The sequence below is a fragment of the Erigeron canadensis genome, chromosome 5 (assembly GCF_010389155.1).
Source record: "Erigeron canadensis isolate Cc75 chromosome 5, C_canadensis_v1, whole genome shotgun sequence".
Taxonomy (NCBI): Eukaryota; Viridiplantae; Streptophyta; class Magnoliopsida; order Asterales; family Asteraceae; genus Erigeron; species Erigeron canadensis.
The window spans coordinates 39,381,990-39,403,334 of record NC_057765.1 but is presented as its reverse complement, the minus strand read 5'-3'; the positions used below and the strand labels follow the sequence as shown (position 1 = coordinate 39,403,334).

At 33.8% G+C, this 21,345-nt stretch overlaps 2 protein-coding genes across 2 annotated transcripts; one reads left to right on the top strand and one right to left on the bottom strand.

Moving 5' to 3' along the window:
• Nucleotides 1–4,824: 4,824 nt before the first annotated feature.
• Nucleotides 4,825–6,992, top strand: LOC122602108. Its single transcript, XM_043774836.1, has 2 exons — nucleotides 4,825–5,916; nucleotides 6,718–6,992. The coding sequence occupies exons 1-2, from the start codon at nucleotides 5,584–5,586 to the stop codon at nucleotides 6,901–6,903; spliced, it is 519 nt and encodes a 172-aa protein (XP_043630771.1). The 5' UTR covers nucleotides 4,825–5,583; the 3' UTR covers nucleotides 6,904–6,992.
• Nucleotides 6,993–14,392: 7,400 nt separating this feature from the next.
• Nucleotides 14,393–21,183, bottom strand: LOC122599138 (long chain acyl-CoA synthetase 4-like). The gene is made up of 19 exons (XM_043771595.1): nucleotides 20,780–21,183; nucleotides 19,099–19,162; nucleotides 18,892–18,981; nucleotides 18,655–18,711; nucleotides 18,491–18,539; nucleotides 18,317–18,393; nucleotides 18,189–18,228; nucleotides 18,018–18,112; nucleotides 17,730–17,897; nucleotides 17,477–17,587; nucleotides 17,227–17,314; nucleotides 17,072–17,138; nucleotides 16,884–16,959; nucleotides 16,686–16,803; nucleotides 15,783–16,028; nucleotides 15,561–15,700; nucleotides 15,225–15,407; nucleotides 15,022–15,141; nucleotides 14,393–14,627 (listed from the first exon to the last, which is right to left on the bottom strand). Exons 1-19 carry the CDS (start codon nucleotides 20,932–20,934, stop codon nucleotides 14,586–14,588), a joined length of 1,986 nt encoding a protein of 661 aa, XP_043627530.1. The 5' UTR covers nucleotides 20,935–21,183; the 3' UTR covers nucleotides 14,393–14,585.
• Between the last annotated feature and the right edge of the window lie 162 nt (nucleotides 21,184–21,345).

Genomic DNA, 21,345 nt, shown 5'->3' with positions numbered 1-21,345 from the left:
AATGGGTTTATGTCTAAATGTGTTTATCCACGTTGACCGGTATCCCAAATTTTGTTGACTCGTAGCATCGATAAAAAAATCAAGGTATTTCAGAAAAAATACACTACATAAGTTGAGCGGACCTGTAGCCCGGGATACCCTTCGGCTTAATGTAGTTCCGTTCCTGCCGAACCTGTTAAGATAGCCTTTAAGCACATACTCTAGTTGCACTATGCTCGGTATATCTGCTGTTAAGCGTGGGTTAAAAAACTAATATATTTATATATTGGTGTATTTTTAATGCGTTTGACATATCGGAAAAGAATAAATGATACACAAAATATGAGTAACTAGTTTTTGTGCTCGGGCTTCGCCCCGTGACACATAAGGACACAAAAAATTTGTAATTACATAATATATATATATATATATATATATATATATATATATATATATATATATAATGATAAATGTACACTACAAAAGCATATCAAGGTTAAGAAAAAATTGTATAAAACAAACAATCAAAAGTGCTACAAAACCTACTTTATAGTGTTATATTCGGTAACAAATATTAACACTTGTTTTTATTTCAAACAACACTTAAAAACCCTTAAAATTCAGTATACGATTAAATGAATGAAACAACAAATGAAACGGATATGTAGATAAAATTATGACAGAAAAAAAGAAATTTAAACACATTGTGACACATACTTTATGATGCCAAACACATTGTGTTGCGGCTGTGTTTCTTTATATAAGGGAGAAATTAGGGTAACACAGCCTTGCTTTGATAGTGATTGATGGTGGTTGTTGAGACCTCATTGGCTTGAAAAACTTGAAACCAGATGCCTTTGTCTTCTTTACCAAATCGGGTATGAGAAAGAAAACTCTTGTCTTTGGTCCACATGCATCTTTACCTTAGAAGGTAAAATACAGTTGAAAGAATCACCATGTGACTTTTTCATTGACACGTCAACCTCATCACTCAGGATTTCTATCAGAGTCCTCCCTATCTATAAAGACAAGCTTCTTCAAACTTTTTCGCCACATATATTTTAATATTAGCAACACACCTTTCATTTTCTCTTTTAATCACCGTTCTCTCTACTCTCTATCTCTCTTCCATCTTTTCATTTTCTTTCGATTCCATTTACCATTTACTGTAGTTTCATCCATAAAAAAATAATATATAATTATGTAGTCACTTTTAAAATCATCCTCATCTACACCGAAAACACCAAATCCTTTGAGTTTTGCTGGTCACCCGTTTTTTACATATACACCCTGGATTCTAGCACCAATTGACCATGCGATGGTGGTTGACGAAGGATACAGCGGGATAGCATCCAAACACCCTATTTTGATGTCAGCAACGAAATTGATGTTATTTACGATAAGTCAGTTACTTTTTAGCAAATCTAATTAAATACTATTATATTTATAAGCGGATAGTTTATTACAACCAGCACCATCCTTTTTGTTTTTTTCAGTTACTTTTTAGCAAATCTAATTAAATACTATTACAAATCTAATTAAATACTATTATATTTATAAGCGGAGGTCACACGTTTCATCCCTATGCTTCAAAAACGTCAGGGATCATCCTTTATAGAAGGATAAGCTTCACGTTTCGTCTTTTGACTTGTTGACCGTCAACCCAACTCCGTTAACCGCTCCACATGCCTCCCACGTGAGGGTATTCTAGTCTTTTCACACCTCTAAAGGACCAATGGTGATATATTCTGTTACCACTTTCGTTTTTCTCTTCCTTCTTTTTTTCCCCCACTTTTCTTTTCTATTTTTGTTGTTTAAATCTCTTCCACTAAACCCAATCCATTTGCACTTTGTCGAAATATCTAAATGGAAAAGTGACGAAGCAAATGTATTTAGGATCCAATGAACACACAATAAAAGTGGTTTTAACTCGCTTGAATAATGAAGTAAATGTGTCTAGTTTACTAAATAATCGTCATCAATCAATATAAATACAAAGCCCAACATACCAATCTAGATCATCAGAGGCATTGCATTTGATCATGTGGTTGTACATCAGGGGAAAAAACCAATCGGAAAAAATTGAAAGATGGGATCCGGTAGCCATAATTCTGGCAGCGAAGTAGATACAACCGACATCATCAGAGCTTCTATCATTTCTTCTAACATCATATCTTCCACCACCAGAGCTTCCCGTTCCAAGATTTTCCCTAGGCCTATCCTTCCCAACTGCTCCTTTTACAAGGAGTGCAGTTTCCCTATAGCGAATGAAATCAAACGCCCTATCAGTAGCTTCTCCAAACGTTAATGGAATTCTCTTGCTTAGATCGTCCTGAAGATCGCCAGGGAGTAATGCCAAAGTAAAACCTGAGACCTGTTGGCTTTCGGGGAGACCCGATATTTTTTTTTGACACTCCTTAGTGTATCTTGCAATAAAGTCTTTCAATGATTCCCCACCTCTTTGCCTAATCAAGTGGGCTTCAAGGTGGTTTCTCTTACGCTTATTCTGCTGGGCAAACTGAGCTATGAATTCTTTTTTAAGTCTGCATAGTCTTTTATGCTTTTCTCTGGAAGCTTAGTGAACCACTCTAAGGCATAACCTTGTAAGGTGCCTGGGAATAAGTGACATGCTACGGGGTCCACCAATTTTTCTATTAACACGACTTGATCATAGATGGCAAGGTGATCTTCCGGGTCTCTAGTTCCATCATTAGTGCCAACAATAGTGGGAACCTTCTGCCCATCAGGGAAGGCATAGTTTGCTACCCAGTCACAAAATCTTGACTTTGTTGCAGACTTTGGCACTGTGGCCACCCTTGCTTGCTCATCTGCCTCTTCTCTCGCCTCTATCTTTAGCATCTTTAACATCTCTTTTGCTGGGTTGGCCGGCTCAGGAGTAGGCTCTACCTGCTTTTTCTTTTTCATTTCGTCCACTAACAACTTCATAATTGACTCCATGCCTGTAGGCTGTGGGGGAGGTTGTGGGGCTGATTGAGGTGGGGTTGGCCTTAGCGCAATAGAGAGTTGAGAAAACCAATCAGTTGGGGGAGGAGGTGGAGCCTGCACTTGTTGAGTGCCCTTGGCAGCTAGCTTTATCAACTCTAACAAATGGCTCTCCTGTATAGTCACCGATTGAGAGGAGTTAGCCATTGATTGCAAAGAAGTCTGACCTTCAGGGATGGCTGAGTTAACTAAGCTAGCCATGTGAGAACTTAACTGGCTAGGACCAGAAAAGAGCATAGTGATAGGAGATACACTAGGTGGAGAGGTTGACAACAAAGATAAAGAGAGAGGTATAGAAGATGAAGGTGGAGAAGAGTGGTCCCACACTAATACTACTAAGGCTAGATCCAAAGCTAACCTTGGGTGGCAACCCAGACTCATCACTAGAAACAACATTTGTTGCATTTGTTACCACTTCACCAGATCTAGAAGCATAATCTGAAATTTTTTCATCAACCATATTTGGAACATTAGAAATTTCAGATGTTTCTAGATTTATTACTAGAGATCCATCTCCCTCAATACCCTTCCCCAAACCAGAAGGCACAACTTGAGAAACAGAAGTAAATTCTTCCATGTGAATCTAAGAAACAAACAACGAATAGACAAGAAAAAAGATGATTTTTTCTTTGCAAGAACACAAAAAACCGTCAGTGATCAGTAAATTCACGGATGGCGCCAATGTTTGAGCATGAAAAGTGGAGCTCAATCAAAAAAGTGGGTTTAACCATGAAAATCGTCAAGATCTCCTCAAATAAGAGTGCAAACCTAATAAATTCTTGACGAATCTAAGGTGTATAATGATTTTCCCATAGAGATGTATCGATCTATGGAGGATATTAAACGTAATATGATGATTATGTAATGATTGATTGATGATGAAAAATATATTGATGATGTTGTATATTCTCTGTTGTTGCTGTTGCAGAGAATGTTGTGATGAATTAATGTAATTTGTGGAATGATGTGTATGAATGCCCTCTGACAACCAATCATGGAAGATATATATAAGCTATCAGATTAGGGTTTCCTTGTAATTTGGGCCGTGCAAATGGGCCCTGGCCCAGTACTCGATATGACATACGAGGTATCGAATGTTCTAGAGTACTGTCTCCTATCATTTATGTACTAGAATGTTTGATAGTATTCATTCAAATAAGTATGTCCGATTTAGAAGTTTCTAAGGTTAGGCAACCATACCAAGTATATATGTGAAAGCTGGACATGGTCGGCCTGGTAAGGCTAGACAATTGGGCCACGCTTAGTCTCTTTTTCCTGAAAGGCTTGCCTTAAATTAAATTATCTAAGCCCTGTTATCCGGCCTAGGCGTGGACCCACGTGTGAAGGCCTGCTCCTTAAAGAGCTTTTCCTTTCTCTCTTTCTCTCTAAGCATGACTCTCTCTCTCCTCCAAGGTTTGCTAGAAGGATCCCTTTCCTAAGCTTCGAGCTCGCCAGTGGGCCCCATCTTTAGCCTGGAAGTCCTCAATGGCTTTTTCCCCTCTCTCTTCATTCTCCCTTCTCTCTCTACTTGTTGTCTTTCCTTGAAGGCTTGCCAGGTGGGCCCCCACTTTCGTCCTTCCTCCAAGGCCTCCCTTATCTTTCTTTCCTTCCTTTAACTTCGACCATATATATATATATATATATATATATATATATATATAATATATATATATATATATATATATATATATATATATATACACATATATTAATTAACATTAGACTAGAAATTATCCAATCCTTCCTTTCCTTAGGATTTTCCCTCTCTCTCTTGTCCCTCTCTCTCTTGATTCCCTTTAACTAACCTCGGCCGATCTTTATGTATGTATACAATTAATTTAGACTAGAATATATCCAATCCTTCTTTCCTTCCCTTCTTTCTTTCTTTCGTCTTTCCTTCCTTTTATCTAAATCCCGATTCTCTCTCCTCCTCCTATCCTTATGTTTCGACCTACATATATATAGTTAGGATTTAATTTGGTGAAATCTTACCCTATCTCATCACTTGAATAATGAAGTAAACGTGTCTAGTTTACTAAATAATCGGCATCAATCAATATAAATTCAAAGCCCAACATACCAATCTAGATCATCAGAGGCATTGCATTTGATCATGTGGTTGTACATCGGGGGAAAAAACCAATCGGAAAAAATTGAAAAATGGGATCCGGTAGCAATAATTCTGGCAGCGAAGTAGATACAACCGACATCATCACCTTCTGCCTTTGAAACCACCAAGTTCCACCATCGCAACCCAAAACCCCACCACTATCTTGGATTTGAATAATCTGTTTCCTGAGGATTCAGACCAAGATGATTCAGACCATGAGGATAGTGAGTTGAAGGTGGAGAGTGAGGAGGAGGAAGAGGCTCAATTCAAGATAATGGAGTGTCAGAAGGCGGCTCAGTTGGAGAGTTGGAAGAAGGTGGATCAAATCAAGTTTATGGAGTTTAGTAAGAAGACGAAGGAAGCAGTTAAGTCATATCAAATCAAGATGGAGAGTGAGAAGAAGAAGAAGCTGCTGACGTTTGTAGCTTTGCACGGTCAGCACGTTGAGCTGGATTCCATCTGTGGCATCGAGTGAGTCTTTTTTTATCCGCATGATGCTCAAGAACGAATGTTACGGCCGCCTGTTAATTATTCCTATCCGCTGCAACACCCTTCAAATGGTTCTTCGCTATTGTAAAAATCGTGCGAAGATCAAGCTCCAGCATTCTCTTTATGATGGCGATGATGATGATGACGACGAGAATGATGAAGACTTCGCCGCCCAACAGAAGAAGAAGCTCAAAATATTCAATTCCAAATTTCTCCAATATGATGATGAAGACCTCACTGCCCAACAAAAGAAGCAGCTCAAGAAATTCGATTCCAAATTTCTCCAAGCCATCTATCAGTGTCCGGATTACCACCTTCCTTTGGATATTTTAGATGTACATCTCTATGTGTGTGTGTGTGTGTGTGTGTGTGTTTTCTATTTATTTGATGATCATCATCATCATCATTATATTATTATTATTGTTAATATTTTATCTCTTAATTATCATTATTATTTAGCCTTAACATTAACCGCAGAATCCAGAATCAAATTCTGTTCCACGAGATCCTATATCAGCTATACAGGATTTGTATTTTCCTTTATCTCCGAGTCATTTTGGGCTTGTATTGTGTAGCAAAATAAGCTCATTTGTTTGAAATTAAGCTATGGTTCAATGCTAATAAGCTAATTAAAACCACTCCTATAGCAAGGCCATGGGTTGGAGCTCAGCTCCAAGAGCTTTGATAATACACACAACCTTTCAATTTCTATGACTGAACTCATTCTGTACACACTTTTGTAGAAAAATCAAAATCCACACAAGCCCAGGTAGAGCATATTGTGCTTTAAGGTTCAAAACCAGTTTTAAAAGCTCGAGCTTGGATTTTTGGCCCTTGGGGCTTTGAGCTCAATAATAGTTTGACTCGAAGGGATCAAACTCGATCTTGGGCTACTTGGTTTTAGCTTAAACATGTGTGCCTTTTGTTTTATTATAGTATGGATATGCATATATTCAATTAACCTTCAAGTTTTACCACTTCTGTTTTCCATTGTGTCCTTTATTATGAGTATTATCTTCTTCATTATCATTATTATACTTTTATCATTTCAATTCTTATTGTTTGTTTTGTATCTACTCGATCTGGTTTATTCGTTTTCTCGTTTCTAATTAATATTATGTTTTCATTTCATTTAGGCTGCAGTAAGTCTGCATATCAAAAGCCTCTATGATCTGGTGATTGACGATGTTGCTGCTATCTGCGAGCGTTTGTCTTCTAAACAAATTCTCAAGATCTTCAAAGTGGGCCGTCATCATTATCAAGAGAAGTTCTGCAGTCTCAGATGGTTCAGTTGGGCTTTTAATATAAAATCGTTCTCGTAATGTCGATAACTAAATAAGTTTGGACTGTTTCATTTTAGATCTTAGGTATGTTGTTGCTACCTTATGACTAGTACAAGCTTTATTGTGTTCCAGCCTTTGTTATTATCTGAAACCCATTACTCCTGAATTTTTATCTTTTTTATCTCAATTTGGCATGTTCAACTTTGTTTCATTGTATAATTGTTGAAACTTGGGTTAGGCTTTGGCCTGACAAATAGGAGAAATAGAGTCTTAAATATAACCTAAACAAAAATCTTGTTACAAGTCACTACATGTTCCTCTTCTAACAAAAAAGATTATAACATAACCCATATTGGCCCATGTGACCATGTATATGTAAATTGGCTAAATTTGCCGTCTTGAATAAGTTCGTTAACTTTTCATAAGCTTGGTGCCCGACTAGAACTCACCCAATTCGAGAGGTAGAGGTGTAAAAAAACCGAGTCGGAACCCGAACCCGAAACTGGTTAACAACCACGTTTGACCCAACCCGGCGGCTACTAACCGGTTTGGGTTTTCGGTTTTTATTTTCGGTTAGAGATCGGGTCGGATTCGGTTTTTTTCAAAAAAACTGAGTCAAACCTGGTCAAAAATCTTGTTACACATTCTTCATATATAAACTGAACTATACACATAAAATCAAAACACATTAAATCTTTGAATACCTCACGAACCAACCGCTACATTTATTGTTCTTAACAACTATGCCTAATGAAAATAAATTTACTTTTGCGAGATCTCAGTGAAAACTTGGTCAAATGTGTAATCAAAGTTAAGATATTGTTTCTCTAAAAAAGTTTGTATAAAAGAAACTATACTACACCATCCAACCTTGATATGATTTAACATTCAGTATTAATATTTAAATATCTTAATTTTTTTTCCAAGTATATTGTTATAAGCTTTTTTTTATTGTTCCATATACTAATTCTAATATTAATAAATTGTAAAATCTTTGTATTTGATACAGGTGTAAAATCTAGTAGTTATAATTCAATTTAATAGTCAAATACTAATTATTAGTAAGCTTGACTATAAACAAAATTTAATCATCCGGAGTACATCTTTACTCCCTTATAAAGAAAATTGTCTTTTTTTATTCTAGGTAATTCTACCTTTGAATTACCAGAACTACCCTTAACTTTTTATGTTTTGCTATTAATGAATTATAATTTACACTCTAAACCTTTTATTTCAATAATTAACATTTTAGCCCTTATCTTCTAAATTTTTCCACTATCACAATTACATCAACTTACACCAATTGATACCACCACCAACACCATTAATAGTATCATCACTGACAACACTAGATCGCCTTCTCCATCACCACCGCTGCATACCATGCTCGTGTATGTTAATTAACTTTGAATTTTACTTTTTTTTTACCATTAGGTAATTTTGGTTTGTATGACTTTTCAAAATTTTCTCCTAATAATTCCTTTTCATAAAAGATACATCCAAATAGATACATAGAACTTAAAAACCATTCTAAAAGGAAATACAAAATATCGGGATTTAGATGAAAAATAATATGCAACATTTTTAAATATTTTTTTGTTTTATATATATATATATAGGATAGAGATTAAATGAGAAGGTACCTTAAGAAGAGAAGGGTGAGAAGGTTCGTTTTTGATTTTTTTTAACTTGTTTTAAAAACCTTTTTCCTTTTTTTTTCACGTTTTTCATTCTCTCTTTAATTAACTTATTCCACATAAAAATTCTAAAAAAGTTTTAAAAATATATTTTTTTTAAGGGCGTAACCCGTAAGCTATAGGCGAAGCCTTTCGACTTATGGCGGAGCCATAATAGCTAAGGGCGAAGCCCGTGAGGTGGATCACCCCATCACGGATCATCCCCTATAACCTATCACCCTCTATGATCTATCACTCCTACCAGCTACCCTTATTAATATCCTTAAGGGCGAAGCCCGTACCGTACTCTTACATGTATAACTCACTAACTCGGGTTAAATTTTTTTTTTTTATTTATTTTTTTAAATTTTTGTATGGATTGAATTAATTAAAAAAAGAATAAGAAAAGTGAAAAAAAGAATAAAAGTAAAAAAAACAAGCTAAAAAAAAAATAAAAAAACGAACCTTCTCTCCCTTCTCTTCTTAAGAACCTTCTCTCTGGATCTCTACCCTATATATATATATATATACAAGTTTTTTTACCCGCACGATGTGCGGTTGTTAATTTAAATTTTATCAAAGTTTTAATATTAACATTGAGAGTAATCAATTAAGTTTTGACTGTTTTGTATAGTTAGCATACTATTATATGGAGTAATATTTACGTTTATTTTTCTAAAAGTACATGAATAAAAAGTAAAATACTTATTGCATAATTAACATATAATGATACGAAATTTTTAGATGCACTATTGATAGATATAAAATTAAGTTAAGGTGTAATGAAAGTTAAAACTATAACATCTCATTGTTTTTGTAAATCAATATATAAGTAATCTCTAAGAAATAAAATATATAAATATATATTAGTAAAAAATACATCATCTGACAACAAAATTTGTAGAGTAACATTTAAGAAGTAAGCAAAATCACTTTTCAAAACCTTTTAAAAGCAACAATCACCTGCGAAGGCACTTATATAACTATGGTAACACTATTAGAAGATTTTATTACATCCAAGATCGATAATAATATATTGAAAACAATAGCAAAGAAAATATATTGTTATTATTATCATTATTATCATTATTATTATTATTATTATTTTATTTTATTTTTATAAAAACAACTTTTATTGAAACTTTAAAAAAAATTTACAAGAAATTAGTGGGGAGCCGCGATACTATCTGGGCCCCCATTCCTCTAGCTATAGCAAAATCAATCCTACTAAATATATGAGCAGCCGAACGTGCTCCAACGTCTTGAGTCACGGAGAACTTTCGGATCCGTTTCAGGATAGTAACAGCATCCTTTTCAAGTTCCCCTAAAGAGGAGAATGAGAACGGAAGAAATCCATTACCAATATCCGCGCACTTAGACTTATATTTGGCGCGTTTACGTTGTGCAACCTCAACCACCGCGCTGCCAGGCATAAAGTCAACCATACTAGTCTGCGTCAATGGTGATGAACCTGTCAAATCAACACATACATCAAGCTCTCCATCTTACGAGTAAAGCAACATGTCAGCAGGACGTAAAGGGATGTCTCCTTCTCTCCTAAGACCGATATCAACTTCTTTACGAGCCGAAACTCCAGATCGAGAAATTATTATTATTATTATTATTATTATTATTATTATTATTATTATTATTATTATTATTATTATTATAATTTATAAATATATTGTGGGAAACAAATATGGGGATGCCATGTCGAAGAAATCCTACGTGTCAATGTTTAAAAATAGGTTTAAGTTGAGATGGATGCCTTTAAAATGTCATGATAACTACTGTTTTATATTGTTTATATATATATATATATATATATATATATATATATTTACAACCACTTGTCCACTTTTATCTCAACTCTTTCTATCACTATCATGGAAATTATAACCCATCTCTTCATCATATTTTTTTTCCTCAGATTCAAGTATTCCACCTATGAATGTCACTTTCTTCTCCTATGAAAAAAAGGAATTGGTGGCTTTTTTTTTTATTTTGCTGAGAAACCATGGTACTATGAACTTCTAGACCCGAGGCCATGGAGGTATTTTATCATTTGACGAGGACGACAACGGTAATGGTAGTTTTTCGGATGAGACAACAAATATTAATTGATTACAAATAAAACTTATAATACAGAAATATAGTAAAATATTATAAAAGTCATAGGAAAAATTGATGTCTTAGAAAAACTTTTCACCTAAAAATGTCCTTCCACTTTATACCCAAAAAATTTGAAAATCCCTCCAATTGTTTTCACCTAAAATCAAAACTCCCTCCATTTTTACCCTGAAAATCTAAGCCTTACTTTTTTTTTTATCTCAACTTCACTTTTCACTCTCACAAAAATAGAACCCTTTCATTATCCTCTCTTTCTCTTCTTATTTCTCTCAATCTCACCGGAAAATCTAACTGCCATCACCTCCTCCGTTTGGTCTGTTGTACTAGTCTGCGTCAATGGTGATGAACCTGTCAAATCAACGCATACATCAAGCCCTCTATCCCACGAGTAAAGCAACATGTCAGCAGGACATAAGGGGATGTCTCTATCTCCCCTAAGACCGATATCAACTTCTTTACAAGCCGAAACTCCAGATCGAGAAATTATTATTATTATTATAATTTATAAACATATTGTGGGAAACAAATATGGGGATGCCATGTAGAAAAAATCCTACGTGTCAATGTTTAAAAATATGTTTAAGTTGAGGTGGATGCCTTTAAAATGTCAGGATCAAAACTGTTTTATATTGTTTATATATATATATATATATATATATATAAACTAGAGAATTAGTCATGTAAATCTTTAAATAGTGAACATGTGTCCCAAGACCCAATCAATTCCCCATCCAAAATATAATGCATTTTATATATCTATTAAGTAATTAATATCATTTACTATTTTACATCTTCTCCAATATGCTCCCAATTCCTAAGTCCCGGCTGAACTTCCACCGTCGCCTGATTAGATGAACGAAAATAAGCAACTCTGATAACGATTTCTGAATACTGGCATAACTCATAAGGTTGATTCGTTGTTCTTGCTTCTCATATCTTTCATCAAGTTGGAGATCCACCAGATTTAGAAAGGGGGTGGCTTGACCACAAAAATCATTGAATTTATCGGTCACTAGTGAACGTTGTAATGAAAAGGTGGCCGGTTGGGGGTGGCTAAGCACCGGCCAGCGCCCTTAGCTCCGAACTGCATTTCAACCCGTTTATGTAAAAAACGATCAAAAGCTTCCGGCTATATTTTATTGATGGTGATTTAAAGGTCCTTTCAAACTTGTTTTGTTAGAAAAACCCGAATTATAATTACTTTGTCAATACGTTTTCGTTTAATTGCTTATACAAGTACACGGAAAAAGTTGGCAGGTCACCTAGCTAGACAGCTAGAATTGTGACGAAAACTTACCAATTACGACATACTAGCATACAAATTTAATCTGCCCACGTACGTTTCCATCTGTGTGATGTAATATAATATCGACGTATCCATGGCCCAACTTGCATGAAACTACTAAACCCATGTGAGATTATCTACCTAATCTGCATCAAATCCACATAATCTCGGAATCTCCCCTAAAAAGTGGAGTGTTTGATTATGTTCCCAACTCCCACAAACCTTCTCCTCACAAAGTCCCATTCTTACTCAGATTAACAAGATACAAGAAGTTGCTTTATGATATAATTAAACTTTTTATTCATCCATACAAATACAAAAGCTCAGGTTTCATATGGCCGGAGCTACAACTTTGAAGTTTACATTATTGATGTCTATGTTTGTTTGTTGAGTTTATTCTAGTGTTTATGCAAGTGAAGAAAATTTGGGTTCGTATACGTCCTAATGGAGAGCAAGAATACAATATCTAACGCTAAAGATCAGCTTCCCACTTCTAACTTTTCCAATGGGCTCAAGGTCTTGCTCACATGCTAGATTGGAAAAGATCAAGTATGGTATATATTTGAGTTTAACATTTCACCTTTCTAACATATACACACACTGAACTACGAATCTGACCGTAGTCCCAAGTTATGGATTGTGTTCATTTTCTGCATTATATAGGATTTGAGAAATGTAAGAGAGCAGTTGTACTCAGCTGCAGAGCATTTTGATGATTCTTACAAGAATGATCAGAAACAAATGTAAGTGGCATTGAGGTTTTTTTTTACTACTTAATTAGCTTATTTCTCTTTAGCTAACCTAGGATGTTAGAGAGCTTAAACGTATACATCTTGAAATCCCTGATTAAAAGCGTGGACCACTTGGGTTCGGTGAAACACAAAGTTAACAAGTTCTTGGATGGACATGTCAATGATATATCCAAAACAAAGCTTCGACTAGCATGCATAAAACAGGTGATGCATTAGGTTTTGGTATAAAATTACCATGTATATTGTTCAAAAGAGATCAGAGGTGGCAAGATGAGCACAGGTCGTGTGGGTTGCATAACGAGTTTGGGTTAAAACTTAAAACAGACCCGGTTGGGTTGTCCCACAACCGGACGATACCGACTTGACGGACGTCAGTTTGGTCGTTAAGTTGGGGTATGACTACCGTAAATTTTAAAGTTTTAGGTATGAAACCAGTAATATGGTGGATAGACCAGATATCATTTATGTTGTTGTTGTTATTATTATTATTATTATTATTATTATTATTATTATTATGGTTGTTGTTGGTTTTTTTTTTAATTACACAAAGTACATTGATATTTTTTTTTTTTGTAAATATTTATATTTATTTTATAAAAGAATACTTTATTTTTATTAAAAATTATTGTAAATATTTAATTTTTTATTAAAAACTATTAATATTTCAAAAACTATTATTTAAAAAATTTATTTTTAATAAAATAATATTTTCTTTTATAAAAGATTATTTTTAGTACAAAGTTTTTATTTTTATAAAAAATATTTTTCAATCTTCTTTTTTAAAGGGGTGAACCGAAAAGAATATCATAATTTCTTGTATTGCATTAGTACCTGTACAACTACTATGTACGGTTTGAATCAGCTCAAAACAGATTTAATCAACTCCATTTGGTGGTATCCATTCAAGACTTCACGTTCATTTATCAATGTTTAACATGAAATTAATGTCCTGCTTCCGATTTACTTATTTTTTTTAAATAAAAAATAAATAAAATCATCATGGATCTATAATTTAATTGATTAATAGTTTTTAATAAAAAGACTAAATATTTACAATATTTTTTATAAAAATAAAGTATTCTTTTATAAAATAAAAGTAAATATCTACAAAAAATATCAATGTACTTTTTAAAATTATTTATTCCAAAATAATACTTTGAGTAATTAAAACAACAACCACCATAATAATAATAATAATAATAATAATAATAGTAAAAACATCACTTCCATTAGAAATTAATAGGATTTACAAGAAATTATAGTAGTAGTAATAATAATAATAATAATAATAATAATAATAATAATAATAATAATAATAATAATAATGGTTAATTACATAAATGACACATGGACTATCCACTATATTACTGGTTTCATACCTAAAACTTTATAATTTACCGTAGTCAAACCCCAACTTAACGGCCAAATTGACGCCCATCAGGTCAGGTATCGTCCGTGTGGAGAATTGATAAGTTAGGATATGATGAGAGTAATTTTAAAGTTATAGGTATAAAATAAGTAATATAGTGGATAGTCTAGGTACTATTTCAGTAAATAACCCCTAAAAATATTTAATACATAAATAATGGCCTCCATAATTTTTCCCATATTAAAAAATTAGCATGTGAGAGGGATTTCACCCAATTTAGATGCCTAACAGCACCACTTTCACTTCCCCCTAATTATATTGTATAATATATTGTATAATATAACGCATAGTAGAATAGGTACACAAATTATCCCAAAATATGACACATCTGTACAAAATAGCATATTAAAGAAAAAGAGTTCAAAACAAATAAACCCTTGGTCGCTAAAGGTGACAGAAAACCTTTACGCATCTAAGGGAAGGAAAATACACCATGTTTATGCAGCACTTCACTTTTTGTTAATAGTCTTGTACATGTTATCAATTACATTCTGCAAGAAAGCGAGAAGTTGTTACATCAGATAAATGGTATAAACAAGCAAGAGTGTAAGATGCGAATAAAGACTATAACCATAGTCATCAACCTATATTTGACGAGAAAGTAAACGAAAAAAAAATGGGTCTTAAATTAGAAAATGCCACCGTAGGCTTGCTAAAATGGACTTATTTTTTTTAAGGCTAACTCCCAGCCACTCATCATAGCAAAATTAGTGTTATTTTTCATTTTTCAAAAGAATGACATTTTGCATTGAATTTAGAAATACAATATTTGAAAATCAACCAATCAAAGTATCAAACGTTATATAAGCAGAAACATATTGATTAAAGTTTTTCGTATTCAACTTGCGAGGATAGAATACAGATAAAGTATAAATAGTTAAATACCTGGTAATGTTTGAGCATTTGGGGCCTTTTCTTCTTGAATGTTGGGGTCAGAAGGTCACGTTCCATGTCAAAAGGAACAGGGTCAAGGTGGACGGCTTTCGGGAATTCAAAGCCTTTTAACTGCAGGAATATCATCACCGTTAAAGTTTCCTTCGACAAGCGTAACAAGACAAAAATTAACAATCATGTAAAAAATAAATAACCTTTTTATCTTTGCCAATTCTAGTGAGCTCTGCCAAAATGTATTCTTTGACCTTGGGGTTTTCGCATAGTGATTCAAAATCCCCAGAGATGTTATGTGCCTCCGCAAAATGTTCAACGGCTTGCTTATTTGGGTTAACAATAGCTACAAGACAAGACTCAAAGCTGTTTCCATATATCCATACCTGAGATAGTCGGTCGAAGATTCTTCATATCAGTTGTAAGCATATTAACTTAAAACGAACCAATACATTTGACCCATTCCACAAAAGACAATTTCAACGCATAACCCTTTCCACCAATATAGTACATGTTTATTGTTATGTTAGAATGCATACCGAGTCGATGTCGGAAACTTGTCCAAAAACATTCTCCAGATTTTCAACTGCCACGTATTCTCCTTGCGAAAGCTTGAAAATGTTTTTCTTGCGGTCAATAATTTTCAGGCTTCCATTTGGCTGCCACTCACCAATATCCCCTATAACATAACATGAATTAGAGACATTTGTTAATGTACTGAGTAATAATACATTAAATGGAAAACTACTCTGAAGGCACACCTGTATGGAACCAGCCATCAACTAGGACTTCTTTTGTAAGGTCCTCACGCTTGTGATACCCAGAAAATAGAACATCCCCTCTTATGCATACTTCTCCCTGTGGTGTGCTTGAAAGAGCATCATAATTCATTTCAGGAACAGATACCAATCGAGCATCCAAATTTGGTACGGGTGGTCCCACTGTACCCAGCATATCCATTTCATTAGGCAACGAGACAAATGATCCAGCACAAGTCTCCGTCAGACCTACATTACAGTAAAAGTATTAAGTTTGTACTTTGTAGTGAAATTGTTGGTTCTTGATTTTGCGAGTTTCATCTGTAATCACAATATTTCTGGAATCCATGATAATATCATCACATAATGTCGAGGTTGCAACTTCGGTCACTTTACTAATGATTTAGTCGATTTGGACTATAATTTTCAGATGTGTCAAACAGGTAAGATCATAACAGTTTAGAATGTTTGAAACATCAAGAGTTATTTTAGAGGTGAAAACTTTAACCCACTAAATTATCAAAAAATCTTATTTAGGTTTTATCTCGCACAGGTTGTACAGGTAAATCCATAAAATTAGTTACAAAGGATATGGAAGAAATAGGTTGACTGTGTCAAAAGTATCCAAGATAGGATTTTAATAAAAAACTTCTGAAATCATATCAAAAAGATTATACTACCATTTGAGAAATTTGATAGTCATACCTGACACCAAGTCATTAAAATACTAAAAAAATCATGTGGACAAAATTTCATGAGTTTCCTTAACCAAACCCCTTTCAGGCCATACTAAAAATCACCCAATTTGAAGGAAAACAGGGTTGACCTAACCCATATTGCCACCTCAAGATAGAACAGCAAAAGCCAATTTACAACTTCAGAAAAATGTATACATCAAAATAGTACCATATCCTTGAAGAACGTGACAACATGCAACTACTTTCAAATAAGCTTCTACATGTGAAGCTAGAGGAGCAGCTCCAGATAAAATGATGCGTACATTCCCTCCTAGAGCTTTTTTAACCTGAAAAATAATAGATAAAACAAGAGTCATGCCAACATTATCATGTTTAACAAAAAAACTCATTCAAGTTGATACCACACCTTACTGAAGACAATTTTGTCACTTAACGGAGATGCCTCTGAATGCTTTTTACCTGCCTTCATATGATGTGCCTTGCTGTACAAGTTTAACATATAAATCCATATCAACCAAACTTAACGGAACTTCCAAGAGAAAATGATATTTAGGACCATTCAGATACTCCATGATATACAGAAATAGTACTTACTATGAATAGGCTAGATTAAATATGCTACGTACGATAAAATTATTAGCAGCAGTTTTCTGTTGCATACCTGGTAAAAAAAAAGAACAGGAAGCAATTACCAACAGCAAAATAAATTATATAAGGAATCTTGTGAGTTGTGAGTCACGGAAAGGTACCTCCATAAATCCTATCAAGGACTCGAGGAACAGCACAGAAAATAGTAGGTTTCAACTCCGCTATGTCTTCAACCAGCAATTTAACATCCTATATATATATATATATACATACATATTATAATAATTAATCAATACATGTGTCAGTCCTGGAAATGATCCATCTTTGGTCTTGGTCAGACTAGATCATCAATCAATCCCCTCATAATCCAACCTACTAGTAAAATTACAAACAAAATATTAATCTGCTTACCCCACGCCAAAAACCTATAGATGCCCCGTTATTGATGAAACATTCTTCAATCAACCGATCAAATATGTGAGCCAGAGGTAGAAAGGAGAGATAGACATCATTTGGATTCAACTGGAAAATGATCATTGACAAGTAAGAGAAAAGACAAAAAAAAAAAAAAGAAGCAATCTGTTCTTAAGTATACATTTAATAAAAAAGCTAACAACGTAAAACAACAGCTTTTATCCATTGAATTAGAAGTGGGAGAACTTACTGATTCGTTTGCACTATCTAGCAGACGCTTGACACCAGCCATCATTGTTACAATGCAGTTATTTGATATCAGGACACCTTTAGGATCACCAGTTGTCCCACTAGTGTACATTATTGTACAGATGTCCGTTTTCTTCTTCAATGGCAGGTCAAAGTTTTTGTCATCACCCTGCAAGTATATAAAAGCAGCAAAAATTTTAAGTCAATATAATTCATCTGGAAAAAAAGAAAAGATAATCACTATATAAGATCCGTATACACTCTCAGATAATAAGAGTCATAAGCATACCAGTGACAAAAACTCCTCCCATGAATGTATTACCAAACCTAAGTTTTCAACTTGTTTTCTTTGTTCAGGAGTAACTTTCCCGAAGCTCACAATTGCTGGAAGAAAGCATACATATTAGTATCTTTAAAATGCATTTCGATTCTAATAAACTAGACATGATGATTAACTTACTTTTCAGGTACTCTCCAGCTGCGGGAAATGTTTTTAACAGCTAGACCACCAACAGAAATATATTAGTTCAACTGCAAACATTTTAAGCATTTTTTTCTATAGATACGAACTGAGCAAAGACCAATTACCTCAGGGAGTTTCTTCTCTTCCACAAAAGCAATTTTAACCTCGGCATGAGAGATAATAAATTCTATTGCACCAGCACCTATATGTAGATAGATGGTCAAAATTAAACATATGTACTAGATAACACGGAAGAAAAGGAATGGAAAAGAACATGTTGATCTGAAACTTTGACTTACCTAAAGTATCATATAAAGGTACACAGTACAATCCATGCGCATTACATGCCTGCATTGGATTACAAGTATTAGATCACAACTCTATCAGGTTCCCAGGATAAGAAATTTAATGACATTTTTAATCCATGGTGGTGTGTTTTAAAAGCCAAAGACCTATAAAGTACCTCCATTGCGATAACCCATTCTGCACAATTGGCACCATAAATCCCACACGGGCTCCCCTATATCATCAATCAATTTTTGTAAGCATAAAAACCTGATATAATGAAGTGCGCTAATTGAAGTTTTAAACACCAGCAGAAAGGACAAGTGAAGAGTTCAAATCGTATAGATATATAAAACAAAAGTTAAAAATGGGCAATAAATAAACAAAAAATAATCTAATTCATCAGGTCACTCACAGGCTCAACACCACAAGCACGAATAGCATTTCCAACTCGAATCACCTTCTCATATACTTGTTTGTAAGTTAACCAAACATATGGTCCATGCTGCAGAGTTAACAACGTATATATACATATAAGATTATAAATATATTAAACAATATAAAAGATAAAGGGAAATATAAACAGTTACTGTTCATTATCAAATAACAGACACCGACATACCTTTCCATCCACCAAATGACGGGTGCCAAGCATTCGATTATCGGGGTATTTCTCCACGGACATGCTGCAACACAACCATACAAATATACAACTTTTAATTTGAGCTTTACTTTTAAAGAGCATAGCAGTAGAGCAGAGATCAAGAATTTCAATACTAAAATGCATTCAGATGCAACAGATGGCATAATAGGATGAAAACAATCCATGCAATAATTTTTTTTCTTCATGATATTTTCATTAATATCTACAAAATTTAAAATGGTTTAAAATGGTTAAGATAACTGCTATTTAGGTCTTCATGTTAGCATTGACCATAATATGGCTATAAATCAGTATAAGAGAGGTAACAAGTTAGCAATAGCATTGTTATTGCATACTATGATACTTGTGGGGCTTCACAAAGATGAAAATACTAGAATTCTCTTCAAGACTACCCGAAAACTGTTTTCCATGGATGAGACGAGTTTCAGGACAGCAATATACCTTTAGCTCCCAAATTTCAATTTCCTAGACTCCTAGATACATTTTTTCAGATGAAAAGGAGGTTAGATAGATCCTCAAAAGATATAAAAACAAAACGGAATTGAGCATACACAGATTCATCTACCCATAGTCTACTATTCTCCAATGTCCAAACGGTCACCGAATCATAACTCTAAGGATTTGAACCTTCCACCGGACCACCACCACACTTCTATATTGAAACTCCACATCACCCCCATAAACCACCAGTTTCACCCAACTATTACCAAAACTCAAGACTTCACTTAAAAGAGTTTCAACTAAAATTTCACATGGGCTTAAGCTTAAAATTCTCAATCTCTTATTGCATCTAGAATATGAAGTATAAGTTCGTAAAAAAAAAAAAACAACTATCCTGTCATTTACAGGTTCAAATTAACTTACGATATCATCTAAATGATCTTTTCCTCAAAGATGTCTTACGTCTATATATCAAATACAAAACCTAATTCAGTTTTAAGTTAGGCATTGTACTTAAGGCTATCGCAATCCGCACGTAATCAAATAGTACATCTTTAACATTAACCAACCACTAAAGGTCTAAAACCGTTTGTGTCCACTTAGCATGTACTAATCCAAAACTTCATATAACAAACTTAAATTACAATACTATCTCAATCAACGGATAATAATCGTCTTAAAAAAGCTTTCTAACTTTAACAGGCACTCCAAATACAATAAAAGTTGTTAACTTTATCTCTTAAACTTTTACAAAACTCAAGATTTAACTTAAAGAACTAATCTTTATCCAAATCAACCATACATCTCTACTTTGTAATCATAGCCCTTACTTAGCACTAAAGTATTGTACATGGCTGTTAAATTTGATTATCTTTAAGGGGCGGTTTTTTTATGTAAAAAATTTTTACGGCGTGTTAACCTATGATTAGCAAAATCCATATGTTTAATCTCACACCTTGAAATCATCCAAATATAAAAGTCAAACATGATTTAAACTCAAGAAAGAAAAAGTCAACTATGACCCAAAATCAAGAAAAACAAGAAAAATAAAAGTCAAACAAGTATCAAAGTTTATTCCAATTTCATTACAATGTGTAAAAGTTAAAAACTTCGATGGAAAAAAATACATTAAAATACAGATCCAAAAAAGAATAAAATTTTCTAAATATAATATATATATATATATATATAAACTGACCGGAAAACATCCCAGCAAGATTCTTGGCCCGGAATAGGAGGAGGGAAACCGTCTTTAGCATAGATACTTCTGTAAACCGGTCCAAGTGATGGTTTTCCGTCTTTAGCTTCAACCGCTGGTTCAACTTCAACTATGAACCTCTTTGATGACGTCATTTTTCCGATCTCACTCTCTTACACTCTATTTATGTTTGTTATATATATTAATGAGTTATACAGTAATAATATATGTATGTATGTATGGAGTAAATATATATTTGTATGTATGTATATATGTAATAAGTTATGAATAATTATGAGTGTGAATGTGATAAATGTGACAGGTGACGGAGTAGGTGGTGATTGGTGGCGGAGAGACAGATTCCGATTTATTTTGTGTGTGTGTTTGTGTGTTTGTAAACGCTGGCCAAAAATCTTTGACTTGAATAAGAATTTATATATACGGAATTTTGTATACGTATAACCCCCGTTGTACCTATATGTTTACTTTTAGTCTTTGAAAATGAGTATTATTTTATTAATTAGAGTTTTTAAGTTATAATATCAACCTTCCCAAAATCATCCAAT